This window comes from Nanorana parkeri, unplaced genomic scaffold (genome assembly GCF_000935625.1).
Source record: "Nanorana parkeri isolate BGI_ZX_2015 unplaced genomic scaffold, ASM93562v1 scaffold132, whole genome shotgun sequence".
In the NCBI taxonomy this organism is placed as follows: domain Eukaryota; kingdom Metazoa; phylum Chordata; class Amphibia; order Anura; family Dicroglossidae; genus Nanorana; species Nanorana parkeri.
Window position 1 is genome coordinate 1,410,997 of NW_017306400.1, and position 24,833 is coordinate 1,435,829.

The 24,833-nt window shown below is 40.9% G+C and overlaps 1 protein-coding gene across 1 annotated transcript in view; it reads right to left on the reverse strand.

Moving 5' to 3' along the window:
* The window catches only part of CFAP54 (cilia and flagella associated protein 54), a 250,519-nt gene that overhangs the window by 144,547 nt on the left and 81,139 nt on the right, over nucleotides 1-24,833 (reverse strand). Inside the window, exons 27-30 of the mRNA XM_018553872.1 lie at nucleotides 24,236-24,391; nucleotides 21,674-21,796; nucleotides 7,724-7,891; nucleotides 3,452-3,557 (exon numbers count right to left, since the gene is read on the reverse strand). Of these exons, the coding sequence (XP_018409374.1) occupies nucleotides 3,452-3,557; nucleotides 7,724-7,891; nucleotides 21,674-21,796; nucleotides 24,236-24,391 (553 nt within the window). The remainder of the gene's footprint in view (nucleotides 1-3,451; nucleotides 3,558-7,723; nucleotides 7,892-21,673; nucleotides 21,797-24,235; nucleotides 24,392-24,833) is intronic.

Sequence of the window (24,833 nt, forward strand, 5' to 3'; positions counted from 1 at the left end):
CCCCCCCCCCCGCCCCCTCCCCCCCCCCCCCCCACTGGAACGCGGTAAAAAACGCGTCAAAAACGCACTGCACGCATAGCACAGCGTCTGCAGATCTGCTCCAGAGCTGGACCAGAAAATTGTGTGAACAAGTCCTAATAGCTAGACAATGAAGATGCAGCAGCACATTTTGAGACATCATTCTGCTCTGTTCTGCCATCAGCATGTTTTCTATCAGCACATGTGCAGAGCAGCAGAGCCTGATTAATGAACATATATCTACATGGATTTGTGCTTTAAATGTAAAACACTGTTTGCCTGGAATTGAGCTTTCAAACATGTCAGATATACCCTACAGGTTTCAAAGGCACTGTCACTCCTTTGTCAGTTTTAGTTCTTGCAGTTTTTAAACTTTGGTGGCAATACATACACATTAGCCATATGTGCAATACTTTTATTTCAGTTTCATATTATGATTTATTTAATATATGAAATAACCTTACAGCACGTGCTTTCATTTCGATAGACAAACATAAAATCTAGCAATAAACTGCAAATTTTGGTTCAAAATACAGCCATGGAATATGACCACAGCCAAGGATTTATATATACTTTATTAAAAGGAAAATATTAAGGTTATTTCCAGTCTCATGCCATTAAAATCTAAAACTATCCTATTTTTTTTAATATAATTTAATGACTAGAGTGTAAACTGACTTAATTAATTCATCACATGCTTCAGGAACCAACTTGCATAATTAGCTGATTAAGATGCATATCTCATTGATTTAGTTATACACTTGTTAATTTAATTGCCACAAGTTAAGCTAATTACATTTAGGAGAGTCCCCATAGTTAGATATTTTCCTTTGTTTAAGAATGTATAGGATATTAGGGAAATTATATTAAGGTATTGCTTGACAGAGAACATAAGTATGTGTTCTTGATGACACGCTGTTGTAAACAAATGTGTACAAAGCAGTTTATTCAATGGATCATAGAAATACAAAAATAAAAGGGATTTCTGTCTACTTCTGGATTAACACAAGCACTTTTATTTATGCTTCTCATGAAATATATCTCTATCATTTGTACTCAGCACTGTTATACATGTGCAACCAATTCCTCTCATAATTTACTTTGCATATTAATAAATATCTCTTGCTTTGACAGTGATCATTATTAATATTGTTATTCAGCATTTATAAAGCTAGCACATCACATAGGGTTGTAAAACATGGAGAACAAGAACAAGAACATGTGCATACCTTATTAACAAAAACATTGTCAGAATAATAAGAGTCCTTTTTGAAATCTGGCCGTACAACAAGCAAAGCCAGCCACTCGACCAAGATGATTTTAGCATAAGTCATTAATGGATCTGTTGCAAAGGTAGAGAGACAGTGCACCTAGCAGACTCAATATTAAAGGAGAACTATGAGGTGAGTGCTTTTCACTCACCTCATAGTTCTAGCCGACCTGAGACAATGAGACTGTCAGTTCGCTCACTTCTCGATCCTGTCACTGCCGTGACAGGGGAGGCGATGGATTTCCCCCCCCCGCTCCGATCCGCCAGCGCTCGTGGTATACTGAGCTTAGGGTGACGGGAGGACGCTAGTTTGTGTCCTCCCGTTACCCTAAGGAGAACTATGGGGAAAACCCCTGACCCCATAGTTCTCCTTTAACTATAGAAACAGAGCATTTGATGGTTACTCGTGGTAACCACCAAATGGATATGTCATAACAAGATCTAGTTTCCTTATATTTTTTTACAAAGTAGATTTTGTAACTATGGGATCTATGAAAAAGCCCTCTCCCTGCTGAACAGTATTTTCATTTTTTTTATTTGTTGCATTGACATATGCCCCCATGGCAGTCCACAATTTCCAATATCTTTAGTTTGACAATAGCTTGCTTATTAGCCCTACAAATGGCCAAAATTGAGTTACAGGACTGACTCCCCACAGACTTCATGGGGGTTCTCTGCAAAGTTCAGGTTCCCTGAATTTTGAGCAAGATTCGCAGAACAGCTTGCAAATCGTACCGAGGCCTGTTTCATCATGATCACACTCTAATGACACTCATTTACTTTAGTTTGTATGATTATGCCAATGCCTTTGAGGAACCCCTTTTTTCTCTCTCTTTCCTTCCTCTGACCTTTCTTTACCCCTTGTTCTTCCTTTCTTTTCATTAGTATCTTACAGTTTCTTAATAACCTGTTAGTAGGGAACAAATGTAAAAGAAAAGAAGGGTAAGAGACCGCACTGTGCCCCCTTTTTGATTCTTACAAGCATCAGAAGAGGTCAAACTGGGGAAAGTAATCTCTCCAGGTTTATCTGCATTAATATGATTCACAGAAATGACTGTTTGTTGTACTAACATTTCTAACTTACAACTTTTTTTACCTTACATTAAAAAAAAAATGAAGACCATGGACCGGTAAGTGTATGATTTGGGGAGTATGCTGGCGGGGAGAGGGATTACAGAGAGTTAGTTATCCTTAAAAGGAAAGTCCATCTGAATCCAGAACTTTTACTTAGCTTCGGACAGAGTGAGGAAGGTTAAAACCCCTGTCTGGTTTCTATAGCTGTCTCTTTCCCTAGTTAGATTAACCTGCTCTTTTTGTTCTGCTGACTGTTGTCACTAGAACAAAAGGTAAGGGAAAATGCCATATTTTGCCTTATCACCAAGAAAAGAATAGAGTGGAAATCTTCCAATGGTAACCTGTTCTTCTGACAACTGTCAAAGAGGAGATTTCCTTTACTTTGGATTTCCCCTCAATTCCAGTTATGTTTACAAAACAGGAAGTAAAGGGAAATCTCTCCAACTAGCAAACAGATGACAGAGGTTATGACACTTAAGATACAATTTAAAATAGAACTCATGATGAAGTTATGGCTAGAGTGGGAATAGCTGAGAACCACTATGAGGTTTATATTGTATACCCATAAGAAGTTTTTATCTTATGTCCAGTGAGAGGAAAATTGCCTAAAGTGAGGGGGAAACCTTTGTAGAGACAACCTAGAGAGACAACCTTTGCCAGTTGTCACCTAGGGAAAGGTGTTCCCATCAGTAGCTTCCCCCCAATTACTAAAATTTTAAAAGGATCTGCCTAATGGTGCCTCAGATACAATAAACAACCCAGTAAAGATTTTCCTTTGCTCACAGATCTGATGACAGGTGACCATTAAAAAGAAAGTAAGAGGGTTTTCCCGAACAAGGAATCAGACAGCATAAACAATGGTTTTAATCCTATTAAAAATGTACTGGGGTTCCACTTTTAAGTAATGGTGTGTTATATGCCTGCACCAAAAAAAAACCCATAAAACATTCATTAACTGCTCATACTACAGTATACTGTAATCCAGTTGCCACAGGTTACATTCAATGCATTTCAGGTTGCATTCTTAAACAAGCTTGCATGTATATATTTAATAAAAGGCACCATAGCTTAAATGTAGAAATACCTTACCTGGTTTAGTCAATTTTAGAAAGCTATTTTCTAGTGCAGACAACTGTTCATTAACCTTTTTCGTAATAACTGGCTTCTTTTTCTGATGCTTTTTGGGAAAGGATCCCTACATGTCAATAAACAAAATAATTAACATCTTTACAGAGAATACAGCATAAAGAAAACTTGTCAAGTTGATTAATTTCCATTCATCTTCAAAACACCTAATCATTATGTTATTATGGTGTGCCTTCTCCAGTGATGTGAGGTCAGTGCTCCCCCTCATCACTCCATCCACTGTGTTGCCATCTTCTCCTGGTCTTCTTTCCATCCCCGTATCCAACTTTAAGGCCTTGTTCACACCAAATGCAGAGCAGATCTGCATGAGTTTCTGCACGTACAGTGGGTTGTGCCGCGTTTTTGCAGCGTTTTTGATGCGTTCCGGGCCATTTTTGGTAAAAAAAAATATTTTGTTTAAGCTTAAAATGGGCTTTCAGTGCGTTCCAGGTGTTTGCATGTGTTTTTGATGCGTTTGCATGCGTTCCAGAGCAGGTAAAAATAGGGCCTGCTGCAGTTTTTTTACCTGCTCTGGAACGGAACACTGCGATGTGAACTGGAGCTAAAAATACCATTGGAATAAATTGGACGCAGTTTTGCTCCGGTCTGTAACTGCTCTGCTCCTGGAACGCGCTTGGTGTGAACAAGGCCTAAAACATGGCATCTTTCAGATGCCAGGAATGTACACTGCACATTCACCACAGGCAGTGGACACAAAGAGAAAACTTGCTAGCATACAGGTAACAGAGTTTTTTTGGTTCAAGTGACATAGAAAGTCTCTTCTATCAAAAAATCATGTTTGCACAGAGTAGGTGGTGTCTGTAGCTCCAGTGTTATACATAGATCCCTACTGTGTAATACAGGCATTTTAATAGGGAACAACTTCCAGTAAAAGTATTCCAGACCCATCAGTAACACACACCAGCACACTTTAAATAGACGCAGAATAGTAGTAAACTGATAAAATAAATTGTGTACCATAGCTAAACAGTGTTCACCTTTCTCACATCTGTATAATGCTGCCATCACTTTAATAGATATAAAATGACCACGAGTGTGTGAAGAGCCAATTTCTATGGTACATATCATACCGATACTGCTTTTGGGATGTCACCAACAATCCCAGAATTCACTACAGAATCCTGATGATTGTAATAGACCTGGCATTCTATACAAAGGGAACAGAGATACACTTTAGAACTGAGGTTTCCCATAAACAAAGTACATGGGCTTCCACTTAGGCTATGGCACAAATGATTTTGCATGACATATTCATTTAAACCAAAATATTAACAGTTATTCCCAAAAGGGTGAAGAGTTTGGAGAAGGCAGGGGAAGTGAACAATCTAGGACAACATAGCTGATTTTGAAAAATTCTCCAATTCACCCTTTTTTGAATATCCCTGTAAATCTTACTAGTTACATATTTCCTGCAGAATCAGCTGGTCCCCTGAGCACTGGTCCTGATATCTTGTTTTAGGGTGGCTCCTTTTCCTTGTAGGGTTCCACAGAGCCACCCTTGTGTGTTCTAGTATAGCTACAGTATGTGTGTCTACGCAACCACACAGGCACAGTAAGGCAAGACACTTCCCGATTTCTTTCTCCAACCTAGTAGATGAACAGCTGCTGGAGTCTGCTCTGTCCCTTGTGATTTTGGACTAAACAAAAGTTCAGGGAAGCAAAGCTGAGAGAGTTGCTGTTAGGAAAGATGATAACTAAGTTTTGGGAAGAAAAAAAAATACTTTGCTGGGCAATGTATATTTGTTTGTGCTGGATTCATTATTGGAAAAAATTTGAGAGCCTAATACCACTGCCTTCCAAGACATTGGTGGCAGTGGCTGGAGAAGGTTATCCTGCGCCCATGGCGAAGATGCCAAACTGCGCCCCCCCTTCATGTGCACCTGATCTGGTATCAGTTTTTAATCTTCTAGATAAGGTTTACTTTGTATTAGTAAAGATAAACTGGATATAATCTAATGTAGATTCTTATACAATTCAAGGTCTGCCAAATGTTGCTGTTCTACCAGATTGAATCTAGCTGTGTGTGGCCAACTTTACTGAGTGAACCAACAGTGTTACAAGATTATGTTATTTATGTCCTCAATCTCCTGTCAGCCTGTGGTGGTGTCATTCTGTGTAATCACTGTTAGATGCTCGAACTGTCAGAGCAGGTGGAGTAGAGAGTTGAGGGCGGAAATAGAGTGGTTAAGTGGGCGATTCTGGGAAGGCAGGGCTCTCTTGGTGAGGAGGGGTGGGGCCAGGCTCAGCAAGCAGTAGATCACCGTCTTTATCATGTGCGTCCTCATCTGGCTCATGCTTGGGGTAGGCCTTGCTTGACCAAACTTACTTGGGAAAACACTATGCACTGTGACCCCTCCCCTTTGACAGGCTCTGATTTATAGGTGCATGTAGCCCAAGTAGCTACAACATTAAAACAATTTTTTTTAGACACAGTGTTACTGTGTCACACTCAACCCAAATTGTTTATTCCTACGGTGACATAATCAACCTTTACATTACATTTGACTGTACGATAAGCGTGCTGCCTCGCAGCTTAATGGCAGTGTACTTGCATTGATGTGTATTGTGTTTGCCATAATTAATGTTTTGTGTTGTTGTATATTATAGTTAAAGTGACACTAAACACAGGAGTTACATCTTAGAAATCCATTCAAATACCTTAACTGCTAACAAAAATGTATCTAATTTGTGTATCACTCGGCTGCAGATCCTCAAATCATCTCTGAATTGGTTGACACTGTCCTTCTTTCTGGAGGGTGGCTACTTTTGTTCCCCATGGTCCCTGCGTGTGCTGTAAAGTAGCCACAGCTCCAAGCTCACTCCCGTGATGGACAACAATCTCATGTTAAGTTTAAAATTTTGTATTGAGCTTGTAGTCCATCATGGGAGCAAGCTTGAAATGGTGGCTATATTACAACACACACAGGGACCATGGGGAACAAAAGTAGCCACCCTCCAGAAGGAAGGACAGTGTCAGCACCAATTCAGAGATGATTTGAGGATCTACAGCCGAGTGATACACAAATAGGATACATTGTTGTTAATAGTTAAGGTGCTTGAATTTATTTTTAAGATTTAAAAGGAGAACTATGGGGTGTTTTTCCCCATAGTTCTCCTGAGGGTCACGGGAGGACACAAACTAGCATCCACCCGTGACCCAAAGCTCAGTATATTGCGAGCTGAGACCGCCGCAGCCGGGACGGATCCCGACATTACTGTCGAGATCCACCCAGCTGTGTGATTGACAGCTGGCTCTGCCTATCTAGAGGCAGAGCCAGCTGTACCCTCCCACGTCCGTTCCGCCAGTCAGCGCTGGAGGATAGGACAGGGGAGGGGGGAATCCCTGCAGGGAGCCGTGACAGCCACAGCTCTCTGCAGGGACAGGATCGAGAAGTGAGTGAGCGACGGTATGTGTTCGCTAACTTCCTGAACTATTGAGCCGACGTGTGACAGTTTCATTGTCACACGTCGGCTCGAACTATGATTTTCACTCACCTCCTAGTTCTCCTTTAACTCCCGATTTTAGTGTCAGTTTAATATTTGGTATGCTGCCATCTTGTGGTTAATTTGCTCCTTTTACATTTTTTTCCCCCGTTTCCTCCCCCTCATTCTTCCTGTGTGTTCCATTGAGCTGTAATTTCAACCATCTGCTACATCCTATTGTCTGTCAGTAACCTGCTGCATTTAATAAAGATATTCTTGTATTAAAGGTATTTGGTGAGTTCAGCTATCTGATGAAGATTGTCTGCAGTGATTGCATCTGCTATATACTGGCCAGGCATAGAGCTCTCAGGAAGGGATTAATCACTATTTCAACATCTGGAGTCGAAATAATAAGCATGGCAATATGCACTCTACCTGCACTAAGTTATTATTTAATATAGTGGAATCTGATGAATAAATTGGACCAACATCTAGACCAGGCTATGCTTATTATTTCATGTGTAATTTTTGAAAGTTGGCAAGCTTATGCTGGCAATCATTTTATTATTACTGCAAAACAATAGGTGAATAAATAGTTCTTACTTGAAAATTTAATATTTTTTACAAAATCAATTTTTGGAAATGTAGACTAAGAAAGGTAATAATGTATCATTTGAAAATAAGTTTCAAGCATAGCTATGACTGTATCATAGTACATCATTGATATAATTTCCTGTGTTGAATATATTAAGTACCGTTTTATTCTGTGTGTATATTTAAAACATAGCATACCTTTTCTTTTTCTCCTCCATCCCTTGTTTTTTCAACGTCATCACTACAGTTCGATTTTAACTGAAATGCTTGGACATAGCTTGTTGTATTTTCTATAACATCAAGTAACTTTTTTCCAGTTTCTATTACAGATGCTGCCATTTTATATTCCTCCCAAGAACGGAGCACCTGCATAAAAACATTCAGGCCAATAAAAGATATTAAAAGAAAAAAAGAATAATTATATATATATATATATATATATATATATATATATACACATATACTGTAAGAGTACAGGTGTCTTGCCTACAGTCAGGCATGGTGGTGGGAGTGTCATGGTCTGGGGCTGCATGAGTGCTGCCTGCACCCGGGAGTTACAGTTCATTGAGGGAACCATGAATGCCAACATGTACTGTGACATACTGAAGCAGAGCATGATCCCTTCCCTTCGGAGACTGGGCCGCAGGGCAGTATGCCAACATGATAACGACCTCAAACACACCTCCAAGACGACCACTGCCTTGCTAAAGAAGCTGAGGGTAAAGGTGATGGATTGGCCAAGCATGTCTCCAGACCTAAACCCTATTGAGCATCTGTGTGGCATCCTCAAACGGAAGGTAGAGGAGCGCAAGGTCTCTAACATCCACCAGCTCCGTTATGTCGTCATGGAGGAGTGGAAGAGGACTCCAGTGGCAATCTGTGGAGCTCTGGTGAACTCCATGCCCAAGAGGGTTAAGGCAGTGCTGAAAAAAAATTGTGGCGACACAAATATTTGACACTTTTGGGCCCAATTTGGACATTTTCACTTAGGGGTGTACTCACTTTTTTTGCCACTGGTTTAGACATTAATGGCCGTGTGTTGAGTTATTTTGAGGGGGACAGCAAATGTACACTGATATACAAGCTGTACACTCACTACTTTAAATTGTAGCAAAGTGTAATTTCTTCTGTGTCGTCACATGAAATTATATCAAAATATTTACAAAAATGTGAGGGGTGTACTCACTTCTGTGAGATACTGTATATATACACACACACACCATATACACATGTACCATGTAAGTGTATATATCATTAATGTAAATTATATTGTTAGCATACATTAACGCTAAAGAGAAGTTTGTTAAAAAGAACACCAGAATTATTCATGTAAAAAAAACAGATTTCTCATCTTCACTATTGTTATTTCCGCAGAAAATAAAAAATGTTCTGTGACTTATAGCAATGCAGTTAGCTTCAATGAATCTTCATCTTCTTCATCTTAAATCTCCTTGAAAAAATGTTCAAGTGTCTGGGAAGATATATGCTGCCAGGTTTTTGCCTGATTCACAATGTTGCATTGCATTAATGCACAGTATTACGTGTGCTAACATGCATTAAGGCAGCTCATTACTTTTGTAAATACATAGCAAAGAAGGTTACAAAGCAATTGTGCCACTTTTTGTAGAGCAGCACACCACAGCGCACACATGCTTACATCTGTTCATTTTAATACACTGACTATGTGCGTTGGTGTGACATTCAAAATGAATGGTACCGCAGTGCAATGTACATAGAACAAAGTTTAAAAATTAACACCCAGAGTACACGGCCTTTGAGGTTTAAATAATGCACCGGACTCCACATTTTCCCTGTGGCCTCCCCGTCACCTCCTGAGCAGCCCATGCAGATAGAGGTAATTTGCATGTCTCCCAAACAGAAATTAAGAAGGACAGACTTTGCTTATATTGTGAAGGGCGATATAATATCCAACGGCACTAAAAAGACGGAAAACACCGGATCTGACACCACCCCTCTAAACAAGCCCACATCAAGTGGGAAATGCAACAAGCTGTTTGTACCCGTCTCTTTCACTTTAGGGTCCCTGAGTAACCACCTGTCTGTTATACTCTCCAGGCCCCACAAGACCTCTCTATATACCAAGCCATTTAAGTGTACATTTCATGTCTCTAGAGTTCCCTCACCAGGATACTTCATCTCTGAATCAGTAATCTGATTCAGCCACATAGAATCAGGGGTTAAATTAAAGGTATAATTTAATTTTGTATTTCACATTAGGGATTAAAATTTTTTATTTATTTGGGAATGATAGCTTAAAGTGACATTAAACCCTCAGATTTTTTAACATAAACCAATACTGTAATGTGTGCCTTACTGTAATCCATGGTAGTTTCCCTTCTCTTTGCTGCTCTTCCTTTTAAATCCTTATCTCTTGCTGGGGGAGAAATTCCCTTTGCAGCTGAGTGCCTCTTCCTGTAGTGCTGGCTCAGGTTGTGAACCTGCACACAGACACCATGTATCCATTCCAGAGACAAGGCAGTCTGCTGCAAAACAGAAGTTCTGCCCAGCATGAGAAGAGATACGCATTTAAAAGGAAGAGCAGCAAAGAGAAGTGAAACAACCCTGGATTACAGTAAGGCGCACATTACACTATTGTTTTATGTTTAAAAATCTGAGGGTTTAATGTCACTCTAATATAGTTGGAATCCAAAATTGCTGTTCCTAATTTTATCTTTAAAAAGAAACAAAATTACTCTCTAAACTATATCTCGCACCTTTCCCAACTGAGGTTAGATTTGAGGGAATGGAATAAACCACTTTATTCCTGGTTTGGCAGAGCTGCCATTTTAAAAATGACGGCCCTCCCACGACTCCTATACCTCTTTCAGATGGTACCCATACAAGTTCCCAAGGCCTTTTTCACCTCCAGTGAACACAATGTTTCGCTCATTTCTATGGAACAACAGATCCCCACGAATTAGCACCCAAACCCTCACTCGCTCCAAAATTTCCAGAGGCATTGGCCTTCCCCATATCCAAAGATATTACTGGGTGTGTCATATGGCCCGCATCATAGACTGGGGGGTTCATGCCCCGCTACTGACAGACACCCCCATCAGCTCCTGGCCCTGGCTATAACGCCCACACCTACCGACTCAAGTATTAAATCACCTGACGGTAGCAACCTCCCTAGGGGTTTTTTACCACAATAAACAACAGACAGGCCCTTTCTTCCACCCCGGGTCCTCTCACGTCTCTCCGCTTCAACCTGGCCTTTCCCCCAGGTCAGTGTGCATCCTTCCTACGCAGCTGGTCCACCGACAGGGTAACTTTCACACTCTCACGGACTTAAACGAGGTGAACCCCTCCTCTCCCATACCACTGTGGTCCTATTTTCAAATACGATACTACCTCAACTCACACTCGCATAAAGGACTCTTTTCCCGCGCTTTAACCCCTTTTGAAAAGCTCTGCACCTCCAAACAGAGAGTGACACATGCAATTTCATCTCTATACTCCCTCTTGAACGATTCCTCTACCCTCCCACCGACACCCTCCATGAAGGCATGGGAACGTGACCTCTCAGCTTCCTTCACAACACAGCACTGGGAACTAATGGATTCCCTACTATTAGGAAGCTCCATGAATGTCCAAGTACAGCAGACTAACTATAAAGTTCGCTCACGCTGGTACAAAACCCCGGTCTTACTCCACCACATATACCCGGATGCCTCTGACCAATGCTGGCGCTGCGACAGAGAAGTGGGCTCCCTATTGCATATATGGTGGTCATGCCCATTGATCTCGCCCTTTTGGACAGCTGTCCACACCCTGATTAAAACCATAAATGGAGTCACGATAGAATTCTCCCCAGCTAGCCTCCTATTATATCATTTTGACGACACACTCCATGTTTCTAAAAAAATCCCTCACAATTCACCTGCTGAATGCGACAAAAATGGTGATTCCCAGACACTGGAAGTCGCCATCCCCACCAACAATCCGGGAGTGGCTGTCCCGAATAGATACAGTATCAGCCATAGAGGAACTTATCCACTCTAGCAGAGATGACATGTCCAGATATCTTAAAACCTGGACGTTGTGGCATTTATTCCGAGACTCAGAGGCATGTAAAGCTTTAAAGCGGTAACACTACCCCTACTTGCTCGCTACTATGCTGCGCTTTCCCCCTTTCCTTCTCTCCCTACTTGTGGGTCGGACGGGATCCTTTCCCCCTCTTGCCTTCTCACCCCACCTAGGTATTCTTTTCCATCCTACTACAGGTGAAACTCGAATAATTAGAATATCGTGCAAAGTTCATTTATTTCACTAATGCAACTTAAAAGGTGAAACTAATATATGAGATAGACTCATAACATGCAAAGCAAGATAATTCAAGCCGTGATTTGTCATAATTGTGATGATTATAGCTTACAGCTCATGAAAACCCCAAGAACCCCAAATCCACAACCTCAAAAAAGTAGATTATTACATGCAATCAATAAAACAAGGATTGTACATAGAACAATATCGGACCTCTGAAAAGTACAAGCATGCATATGTACTCAGTACTTGGTTTGGGCCCCTTTTGCAGAACTTACTGCAATTACTTTTGCATGATATTCTAATTATTCGAGTTTCACCTGTATGTGAACTAATGTGATACCAGTACACTGGAATAGGATCTCCCATGGTGGGTCCCATTCAGCTACTGTTATTGTACCCTCTTTGGTTTATTGCTTTGTAACACAGTTTTGGATATCACATGGCTGTTTTTGACTATCTGTTTAATGCCTATGTACCTGTCATTGTCAAGGCTCTAAACAATAAAAATTCTTACTTGTGAAAAAAAAAGAAACAAAATTATATTTGCACATGTTCATGATTACTTAGTAGCCCCAAATTTAGGGTGCTTAAATATGCAAATTGAAATTTCAGCTGGTAAAGTCAAGTGCTGGCCCATTCCTTTTCACCTCCTGCACATTTCTATTTGCCGGTTACTGTGATTACCAAATTAATTATAGAAGGCAGCAGACTGGCTCTCACCTTCCCGAGGAAGTAAAATGTGTATATGAGCATTATAGTAAAATTATTAAATGTATGGGTTCCTGCATTTTATTTTCATGTAACAAGTTCAGTAGCTTTTAGAAAGTGAAAGGGTTATTTTAAGCAAGCTATAAGAAGAACACAAACGTGCACATCTCTGCAGGGGGAGCACAGACAAATAATAAGGGTATCAAGGCCAAACTGTGGGAGGCTTTAGGGTCAAATGGCAGCAGCATGATTGATATAATGGATAAGCAGAAAAACCTAACTGTAACAACAGACGTGATAAGATGATAACAGTTTAAAAATGACCAAAAGGGCATCCCGTGGCAGCTGCTCCTCAACACAACTGCCTACACATGCATAAGTCAATCAGTAGATGGTGGGATCATAAATTGAGAAAGAAGTTGATCAAAACAGGGCAACCCCTATCCCTTCCAGTGGCCCTTCAATTACCCCAAGCAAGTCCAACCCCCGCTCCTACCCATATCAGGTTAAGGCAATCCAACCACCCCACACCTTATCAAAGCATCCTCTGCTAAGATAGGTCGCTTTGTAGAGATGCAGGGACGTATCAACAATGCCCCTCCATTCTGCCGGAGGGTATTTCCGTTTCCAATGCAGGACCACTAACTTTCTAGCCTAGAATAGTAGTACCCTCAGTCATTATGCGGATGGTAGTGGCAGGGGCAACCTGTTCAGTAAGCCCCAGCAAGCACACCGAGATGGTTCGTGGTACAGGAAGTGCAACGACTTGCGAGATAAATTCTGTGACCAATTGCCAGTATCTAGCAATCCCCGGACAGTCCCAGAAAATATGTCGAAAGTCAGCCGGTTGTGCCGAGTAGCGCCAGCAGGAGGACGAGGTATCTCGGTAGATCTTTGATCTATTAGTTTGGTAGTAGCTCGGCAGCAGGTGTGTGCAACACTTTGGTGAAATGCACACGTGCAATTTACTCATTTTACTAGCTCTAAACAAAAAGGAACATGAAAATAAGTCTTTTCCACTGTGGTGACTTACTACACACAGCTTTCCCTAACTAACCGCTAGGAGCAACCTTGTGCTGCCTCAAGCACTTATCTCCCTGATTAACAAAACTCTTCCACATAGGCTTGCGATGGTTGTAAAGTAATTAAAAAAACGTACGATCTGCCCATCTTGGACAGGCAGATCGTACTCTCGATCATCGCAAGCCCGCCCCCCTGAGGGGCGGGCTTCCGATGACCGCAATGCTGAATTGGCAGTGTGCGCGTGCGCACACCGGCCCGTTCAGCATTTGTCTCCCGAGCACCGTTCAAACCAGCCGAAAATTGTACGATTTTCGGCTGGTTTTCTAGCGTGCTCCGTAGACAAAAGACGTGCGACCGTACAGTAGAACCGGTCGCACGTCTACGTTCACACTGCTCGATTCTCGTACGATCGTGGGATTTCCCGCGATTCTCGTACGAGAATCGAGCAGTGTATGGGCACCTTTACACACTTGCCACACAGGCTAAAACTCATCAAATTGCCACACAGGCTCGTTTTTGAAACCCAGGTGAACCACTCCCCAGTCCACACAGACTGGTTTAAGGGTGTAGCTACTCCCTTAGGAGTCTTGGAATTCTTATAGGGGCCCTAACAAGCCAGCTTGGTTCAGCTTGGCTTGTTACCTCCAAGGCCCCAGTCCGCTAAAAACTTCACACTAGAGGAAAAACTTTAGTGCAACACCTGAACGTGGAATATACATCTTCGCCAGCCTGGCTAGACCCAGCTGTTTTTATCTGCCTGCTGCCACAAAGCATTTATACAAGTTGATGAATGTGTTTGCAGTAAACTGGTTAGATTCAAATACAGCGTACGTCTTAAAATTAATAAAACGAAAAAAAGAGTAGATTATTTTTGCAGCTGCCATTCTCTATGTAAAAATTGTGGCTATTGGATGGCAATTAGTTAAGGACACCAGCTTCAAAGATGCTCACTGGACTCTGCTAAAAGGGTTTAAACTACATAAAGAAATGAAGAAACAAGATACAGATCAAGCTACTCCAAAATGGAAAGGTTTTTTGCTAGCCTTAAGGAAATCAAAAAAAGTTAAAATAATGTTAGAAAGAGACCTTTTGACCTCTCTTCCACTTTATAAAGCACATTTAATAAAACTTCAGAATGATCTTTTAAACTAGATTTTCACATAAAAGTCAGCACATAGTGATTTATTTATTGGTGCTCTAACAAAACTAAATCTAGCTAAATACACAGCTGCTTTATGGTAAACATACATGCGGCAAACTGACCACCGATAAAAGTGCTTAATAAATGGAAATATTTAGGGAATTGTGTTTATATTTTTTTCCAGCAGCCGAAACTAAAATATACAGTTATGTTTTGTTTTTGATCTTGATAATCATACATCAATGAAAGTTACTGTATATCAGATCTTTCTTTAAAAGAGAAGTAATACCAAAACCTTTTTTTGGCTATAGTTCTCTTTTGGGTCACAGGTGTACATTTACTAATGTACTTCTGTGACCCAAATTCAGCATACAGCCGGCTAGTGTCCACTATGTGCTTGCAAAACAGAGCCGTGCTGCAGCCGGGAAAGATCTGGACAATATTGTCAGGATCCACCACGCTGCTTGATTAACAGCTTGCTATGCCTCTCAAGAGCCAGAGCCAGCTGTGCCCACCCCCTCCCCGGTCTGTCCCTCCAATGAGCGCTTAAGGAACAGAGAAAGAGGAGGGCGGAATCCCTCTGGGGAGCAGTGACTAACAGTCAACACTCCCTGCAGGGAGGAGACTGTGAGCTTAGCGATCGGCGGTTTGTGAACACTTAGTTCTCGAGCTATGGAGCATGTAACAGCCTCAGTGTTGCACACCAGCTCAAACGACTGCAAAAGTCAATTTTACTCTCCCAATAGCTCTCCTTTAACTTATGCAGTGGAAATACAAAAAAATTTTTTTTTTTAAAAGGTATTATAATAAAACTATGATAATCTTTTTAAACAACTCACTGATTATACTTCCACACACACTACTTAGTTATGTGTTACATAGGGCCTGCATTATCACATGCACTATATAGGCAAACGTGTTCCATAACCGCTGAAGGGCTGAAGCTTGGCTTGCTCTATAGAGGGTTGACGAGTGATACTAAACGTTGGCCATTTTCAAGTTGTATAGGTACGCTACTGCAAAACTGGGCATGGGGAGCAGGGAACTGCCATGGGGGACATGTGACAAAGCATTAACATTTCTAAATACCATATAGTGAGGAGATCGTCCTTTTAATGCGACTTAAATGGTGACATTAAAAATGCATAAATATTTACCATAAAAGGTTCAAGGCATGCCCTAAAGCTGTGTATTTTGGAACCAGAATGGTTTTAGGGACATTCTCATTTGCTGTGTACTTTGGCAGTATATTTTTTCCTGAGGAATTATAAACAGCAGCAGCACCCCCAATATACTTTGATTTGATAGATATCAGTGTAAAAAATGACTTTTTTCAGGTGGATTATCTGGAAATAGCAGAAGCTCCAAAATACTTAAATTTTTTTGCTAGCATTGTTAAAGCACCCTATCCGCTCCTACTCCACTAATCTCACCAGAACCCATGAAACTGGCTATGACTGGAGCAGAGGGAATTGTTTGAGTATTCCATTTCTGGCTAAGGTTGCAGGGAAGATACTGTAAATGCGGTGTGCAACTCACCTTTTGGTTCTCTATCTCTTCTTGATCACTCTCTATAAAATCTATTTATCTTATCTATCTTAACATATCAAGACAAAAACCACTGCGCTAGGAGAACTAAGGCCCCATTCACATTGAGCGATTTATCGCGCGGTAATTCCCGCGATATCGCGGCTACTTACGGCGCGATATCGCTCTTCAATGCATCTCAATGGGGCAAAGGGTCCTGCTGTCGCGGGTCGTGTGTCGCTACAGCAGGACCCTTTTTGGAGCGGATTTTGCCGCGATTCTCGCTTGCTCAATGCAAGCATTTGCGCAATACCACGCGACAAATCGCGCAAAATGCAAATCGCGCGACAAATCGCGTGATTTGCAAATCGCGCAATGTGAACGGGGCCTAAATGTGAAATTTCGACCAGCCACAACACTATATGGTTATATTGACCAGTGTTGTGATACTTGGGGGTGTGTTGCACTAGGTCTAAGTGTATCAAAAGACTACTTTTCAAGCACACCAATTTCCAAACACCTACACCACTACCTTAGTCCCCAAAACACCTGGGCTATTCAGTGGTCTAGGTTAGTGAACCTATTCTCCTTTGCTCTCCAATTCCCTGGTGTGTCAGCGGATAAGCTGACCACACACAGCTCCCTCTGTTTAACCTTCTCTCCACCACAATTTTTGGCAGTACACACTCAGAGGTGTCACAAGGGAAACCCAGCTTTCAATTGTTCTTGCGGTTTTTAGTTGTTTACATGCAAAATGCGTAAAACAGACTTTAATGTGAAGCCAATCCCATGTGCATTTCAGTCCTATTTTCCCTTACACTGTAGCACGGCTATTCATTATACTTTCGTAACAATCTCATTACACCATACATCAATGAACTGCCACAGCAAACAGAATATTGTTTGCGGTGTTCTGTCCTTCATACATTTCTAAAGAGATGAAAAATATCACTGCCATTAGGCCATTTCTTTTGATCTTGCTAAGCAGGACAATTACAAACCATTTCCTCAGCACCTGAACAATTAGGTGTGTGTGTACAATTCTGCATTTTTATAGGAGAAAGAGGAATTTTCTTTGAATCAACAGAAAATGTTTGATAATAGCTCAGCCATAAGCATATCACATTAGCCTTAGTTTTATTTATTACTGCTCATACAGAAAAGTAAATGAGCTCATTGTTATGTAGCTATCAAACAGATAATTACAATCCACACAACAAGCTACTGTAACAAATAATTTTGATATTTTGCCAATGCTTGTTAGCAAGCAAATGTTTTAGGTAAAGGTTTTCCAGTTTCCAGTAATATGTGAAATACAAGGGTGTTATAGGGCCAGGGTAGGGCAGAACTTTTTTTGTTGCCAGGTCAGTTTTTGAAAGAGGGTGGGCAGGTCTGTATTTAGATGTCATTATACCGAAGGCGCACCTTGATGACAACACCCTTTGGTATAACCTCTGTTCCTTATGTCCTCTGATTATTTTAGTAAGAGCTACTGCTAGAATGTGTTCTTAGAGGCAGCATCATGTTTGTTTAATGGGAAGAAAGGAGAGGCAGCTTCATGTTTCCTGAACTATTAAAGCCTGCTGATACCTCTTAACATTACCTGCACCCTCTTTCCCCTATAGTTCTCAGTTCACAAGTCACAATTTTGAACCCTAATGCTGTACTCTCCAAAGCAGACCAAAGTGACCCCTCTAAAGCGCTAATAGTCCATGTGAGCCTTGAGATCCACTGGTAACCCAGTTATAAATGATTGGCTAAGAGGTCATATGAAGCCATGCTGTAAATAACAGCAGGAAGTTTATATCACTGGTTATTCTGCTTGGCACACCAACTTCTCCAATCAGCAAAGCAAACTATCTCAGGTTTTATTATATCACACAGAGAGCTATGATCTCATGGTTATCAGATGATGCCTTCAATCTGGTCTTCCAGGTTTATTGGGGAGTAGAATCAGAAATGCAGATAGGCAGTAGAGGTACCTGCCTAGGGATCAGTTAAGATGGGGTAGTTATGAGCATTACGTTTTGAATGTACTTCTATGTCTAGTACTTTTTTGCACAGTAGAAGCAGATGATAGAGAATACTCTGTAATCATGGGCTGAATTCTAGCATATATAAAAATTTAACTATTTATTTACTGTATACTGGGAAGAAGAGAAGTCAGAAGGAGTTTGTTTGCCCAAAGTCAGGAGGCATTTAGGTGGAAAAAATGCATGGGTCACAGGCAGCAGAGAAAATATTGTGCCAGACACTGTCCTTCATTTCTTCCCACAGCTGGTTAACAACTGCATTAAGCCCTTTCTGCAGTTCCTTTCAGCAATAATATTTTATATCTCACATGCAACCTTTAAGGAGGAACCTTACAAGAGGGTACAGAGTATATAGGTTGCATATGGGGGAATGTCACTGCTGCCAGGAAAACATACAAGCAGTTGTTATAGGCTTTTCAAGTACAGTTGAGGATGGACTCAAGAGGTTAAAGCGTCAACAGGCACAATTGCTTCTGCTGTCACAGGGAGAGAGTTTGACAGCTGCAAATTAGTGTACAGATAGCCACTCTTCATAGACTGTGAAATACAGAACTAAGGTGAGGAGAACACAGTACAGCAATAATAACTTTATAAACATTGCTGAATGGCAACATTATTATTAGTAACCCTGACCCGGTTTACCTCTGCTATCACTGGTAACATGGTCCTTCGTTCTTTGGTTATATGGTCTTTATGATTTGGGTAGCTTAACAACACAGCCTTCACTAATATGACTTAACGTTCTTGGTAACATAGTGATACCATTTTTGGAAACAAGACTTTGTTGTCTTTGGTATCCGGACTTCTTCTGCTTTGGGCAAAATAGATTCACTGATCTTAAAAGGAGAACTATGAGGTGAGTGCTTTTCACTCACCTCATAGTTCTAGCCGACCTGTGACAATGAGACTGTCACAGGTCGGCTCAGTAGATCGGGAGGTGAGCAAACACATACCGGCGTTCGCTCACCTCTCGATCCTGCCACGGCTCTCTGCCGTGACAGGGGAGGGGCTGACTGGCGGAACGGACGGGGGAGGGTACAGCTGACTCTGCCTCTAGCTAGGTAGAGCCAGCTGTCAGTCACGCAGCTGAGCGGATCCCGGCATAATTGTCGGGATCAGCTTCAGCTGCGGCGTCTCAGTATACCGCGAGCTACAGCTAGCGGTATACTGAGCCTAGGGTGACGGGAGGACGCTAGTTTGTGTCCTCCCATTACTATGGGGAAAAGCCTTAACCCCATAGTTCTCCTTTAATAACATGGTGACAGATTGCCTGGTAGCATGGGAAAGGTGTCTCTGGTACTATCATCTCACTTGCTGGCAACATGGCATTACCAGCTTAAAGCATGAAGTTGTTCATGCCCCTGTGACTCTATTCCTGTTGTAATGTGGATAGAATTCTGACTCTAACATTGTTGCAATGATTCTGTATATGACACCAAGTATGCTTAAAAAATGGTGCTGTACTGTTACAGTATCCCAGCACAAGTGGTCACACTTTGATTTCTACCCAAGGCCCAATTTTTTGTAAATTCAACCCTGCATTCAGAGCAGTGTCCTTGAGAGATGTAGCCTGGAGGTATGCTGCAGGATATTCGATTTTAGAATACCATATAAAAAGTACTGTCACGGTCTGGGAACCGGGGCACTAGGGATCGTAGCTCCGAATTTTGTGGAGCAGTATGGAACAGGGAATAGGTCTGGAACGCAGGTCTTAGAGAGTGACTGGACGCAGTGTTAATGTCTGCGTGTGTTTATAAGGTCAGTGTATGTGTTTGTGATGGTTTCATTGTATGCAATGTCAGTATATTTTTTTGTGATGGTTTGTGTGTGTATTGTCAGGATTTCTGTTAGTGAAGTTGGGATGTGTGTTAATGTTTCTGTGTGTGTCATATCAGTATGTATGCATCTGTGCAGTGTCAGTATATGTGTGTGTTTTTTTTAAATTTCATAGAGGACCAACAGATTCACACAGTTTTACTCACCCACACAGATACACACACATGCACACTAATACGCACACATAGAATTATGCACAAACAGAAATATGCACACCCAAATATGCACAAAGAGAAATATGCGCACACACAGAAATACGGACGCCTCACAGCAAGGAATACACATGCAATAAGGTCCCATTCACACCTATATGCACCTGTGCATTTAGGGATTCCTTTGTCAGGAATTTGCATTTTCCTGCAGCAGGAATCCCAAATCTGGCATTTACAAGTGGCAGCTGTCACCAGTTCAAGTTAATGATCAGGTGATAGCCACTGCATGTAAATGCCGGCATACCGCATGTAATCGGAAAATGCAAATTCCTGACGCAGGAATCCCTAAACGCACCTAAACTTACAGGTGTGAATGGGCTCCCACACAAACACTTAATACAACGCAATAAGATACACATAATAACACTTAATATTCAAGGGTGCAAGACTGGGAGGGAGAGCGCACCAGGACTGTGCATACACAGGGGTAGAGCTACAGAGAAATACAAGGAAAGCTTATGGGACAATGGAGGAGATTCGCAAGGAGTGAGACAACGGAGTACAATAGTACCAAAGCATGGCACAGGAAACAGAGAAAGGTACACATATGTGAAAACTGGCAGACAGGAGGGTATAGGAACTCTACAGCAGTGCGAAACAAGACTCAGGGAGAGCAGGGTCAAAGGGGCAATGCAGGGTCTCTTCTTCAGGGCAACATAGTGACAAATGTCACTATGTCACCCTGAAGAAGGGACCCTGCGTGGCCCTGATACATTCGTTAAATGACGCTTGAGACATGTTTCTTCAATAAATAGCCAAAAGAATCTAATGCTTTTGACTGGTGCTGGTGATCTCCGTTTTTTACGATTTTGGAAAACACGGCACCATCCGTGCAATCGCTACGAGCAATCAAGGTCAACGTCCAATCGTTGTAAGGAGTGCAGGTGTCATATCACAATACTATATGCAAGAAAACAACGCCTGTCAACATGGGCCCTAATAATCACTGGTCATCTGTAAGCTACTACTACCTATAGAAACCAAAATTCAAATATCCATAGCAATAATAAAGACAGATAACTTTTAATTGGCTGCGGTGGGTTTCTGCACATTGGAAAATGCTTACTGTTCTGTGAAATAAACCTGGCAATTTTGCTTTTTGGAAACCTGACTCCTACAGGTTTTTCCAGGCTTCGTGACAGCAACAGAAAATATTTATATCATGGTATTAGACAGAGTAGATTATTAAATGCACTAATCCGTTAATCATACACAATATTTACACAGGCTCATAAAAGGGTCACGACTCCAAAATAATGATATGTTCAATTATCAGAAATACATAAGTAACAGGAGAAGTGTTTGCTTTTAATGTCATCCGAAAATAGAAATATAATAAGCATTCTTTTGATTGCCATGCTGGATGCATCTAAATAAGTACCTTGGCTACATAATACACGATGCAGGCTGTCATGTGCATTACGCCCTCTGTTACGCCAGCCTGTTTTTTCTGCCAGGTGCTGCTGGGGATCTCTTGAAAAACTGCCAAGCATTTAATTAGGATCTGAAAACATGAACAAAAATGTGAATTATGCATTATAGTATTAACCTCTTTGTTCCTAGAAAAGAATCCTCTGTGATAACATTTCACTTTTATTATAACAATAAGCATTAAATAATGGCTGTTAGTCTAATTGGGTAAAACTACTTTGCATACTTAGCACACAATTCGGTTCTTTCCAGTGACTTTGAGTCAATGTAATTTGGTTCTGTTTGCCACAGACTGAAAGCAGCTGAGTTGGTGCTACAGGTGGAACCCACAGCCGACATTATCAAAAAGGCACAATTGATTATTCTAGGGTCAGTTCTTCAAGAACCTTCCCATGTGTGGTATGTGTTAGGATACACATTACTGTGTTTATAGCAACAACTTCTGCAGTATACAATTTCGGTCACTAGATGGCAGTGTTTATAAGTTTTGTTATATATCTATGGTAGATACTCTGTTGTATTGAATAAGGTAGAGAATAAAGCTGTGGCTTCGTTCCTGTTTTCCATGCCATGTGCAGCATGCATATCAGACTGTGTGCTCATATTTCTCTGTGAGGCTGTGCAAGAAGTTCGAACAGTATGTTTACAATTCCTAATCCAACAAATATGTGGGAGCAAGGGCAAAACTTTGTATGATATGGCTGTATAGCAAAACCATTAAGGGTAAAGAGACACAACTTTCAATGCCTTGTGTTGCAATAACATTAAGTGTGTTATCTTATTGCAGTGTCATTCATTTTGAGGCAATGCAGTCCTCGATGCACAATGCACTGCAATGTGTTGTGGTCTGCTGCATGGGAAACAATGTTGCAAGGCCGTTTTTCGCTACTCTTCTTGTGCGTTGGCAGCCCATTCCAAATAACATGTGACACATCAAGAGTTAATGCAATACACAAACATGGACAAGTCTGGATAGGCCTTAAATGTTTCCCCCCCGCCTCTAACCTCCTTTTCAACAGCACTTCCAGTAGTGATACAGAATAGAAATGGTTTCATTGTGATTTGAGGGAGGACCGGAAACTATACATAGGTTATATATTTTTCACTGTATCCAAATGTATTTGTTAAATGCAGTTACTACTATATCTGTGTATCCAGTGGTGTATTTTGGTTTTATGCTGCCCTAGGCAAGACTAAACCCGGACACCCCCCATGTAAACTTGCCAAACCCTTTCCTGTTGAAGACATTTTGCATAACCTGTCAATCTCTGTATCCAGCGCTCACGTTGTGTCCATCTTCTGACAGGTTTCGCTATTGGAGTAGCAGGGAAGCCCGATGAAAATTTTGCTTGTCCTATCAGAAGCTGGATACAGCTACCCGTTTATAGTAACAGGCGCATGCTATCACTTTTGCCAGTGTCAGAGAGAGGTGGCTGAGCTCGTGTATTTCTAAGTCCCATAGTAGTCACATATTTTGCTATGGCTCTTGCCTGGAAAATCAAACTGGTGGTACTAAAAAATGTGACCGTGTTATATCTGCATGCATCTGACTATAGCCATTTCAATCACTGTATCTTTCAGGCCAAATAACTATGGAACATGTAATTGGTATTTCTGTTATAAACACATGTGCATTTCTTCCACAGGTAAAGTAGCATACCATGGGGAAGTGCATAAAAATTGCCAACCTGGTCAATGTATTTTTCGACCAACCCTGTTTTATGTTCTATAGTTAATCCTCCTTCCACTAACTGATTGCCAAAAAATGTGGTCCAATCCGTTGTATCAGGCAATGGTCATCTCATTTAATTGGTACTTTATGGTAGTCAATCAATGCAAGACATCACGTTAATACTAAATCGAAATACCATAATTCACACACAATGAGTTTTATTGATTGCTGAGACTATAGAAATGACATCAGCATCTGAATTGTAAGGGAAAAAAGAAGCCCTGTGAAAAATGACATATGGAAGATAAAAGATTCCTTAAGAGATATCATGGCAGTGTTTTAGTTGTGTATTACAATCTACACATATATAATCATTTTAACCATAATCAGCACTAAAAAGCATGTAAACTGCTGTTGCCATCAAGAGTTTCAATGTTAATAACCTATAGGGTTTAGAAAATAGGCAAACATATGCAAATAAAAATGTAATACTTTTAAAGGTAACACCCAATATGTGGCCACATAATTTCGAAAAATCTGAAAGTGTTTTGGTATTTGGCTAGTTTAACAAATGATGAGTGTCCAATTAGAGAGCAATAAGATCTCTCTTTTCTACAGAATGGCTTCATTCACCTGCTGTGTGCCACCACCACGCTGACTACTTATGTGTGATTTGAAGCTTCACAACAGACCTCTCTAATATTAATAGGTACATTTACATCAGCCTGGAACAAGTGCGTTATTGTTTGTATCTGAATGACTTGTTGTGTTTAAAGACATAAATATAAATGATTGCTTATCATGGCTGCTATGAATCTGTGTGGGCACATTTCTGCTTACCTGCACTACTGGAACAGAAGGGATTCGGTGATAGATTACTGGAGCAATCAGACCATAGCATTGAACAACAGCTTGAAGGGCATAGTTGGCATCGCTCAGCAAGGTACTAACATCAAGAGCCACTAACAATCTTTTGCATTCAGCTATCCGACAAAGCTAAAGATAACAAACACACATATTTAGCTCAGTGGAGCAGATATTTCTGTAAAATCTTATACTAAAGGGTTCTGTCAATCTAAATGTAAATACTTTTATAAACTCTATGTTTCCTGCAAATCAATTTGTAATACATATATTTCCCTTTGTGAATTATATAAACTTTGAATTTACAAATTGCCTGTCTCTTCAAGTAAGTTATTTCAGTAATCACCTTTTCACGTGTAGTGAAGAAACTACTATGGCATGCTACTTGGTTCTACTCCATTCACTCACAATTTAGCCAACTGTTTCGCTTCTTAGATTCCATAAACCCCATTACCTCACAACACAAGTGTTGTTTTATTTTTGATTTTTTTTTTTTTCAGAGAGGTTTGTGGCAATAAAGTTTTTATTTTCAAGTGGGCTCAGCCTAATGCTCCTCAGTCAATGGAACATTAAG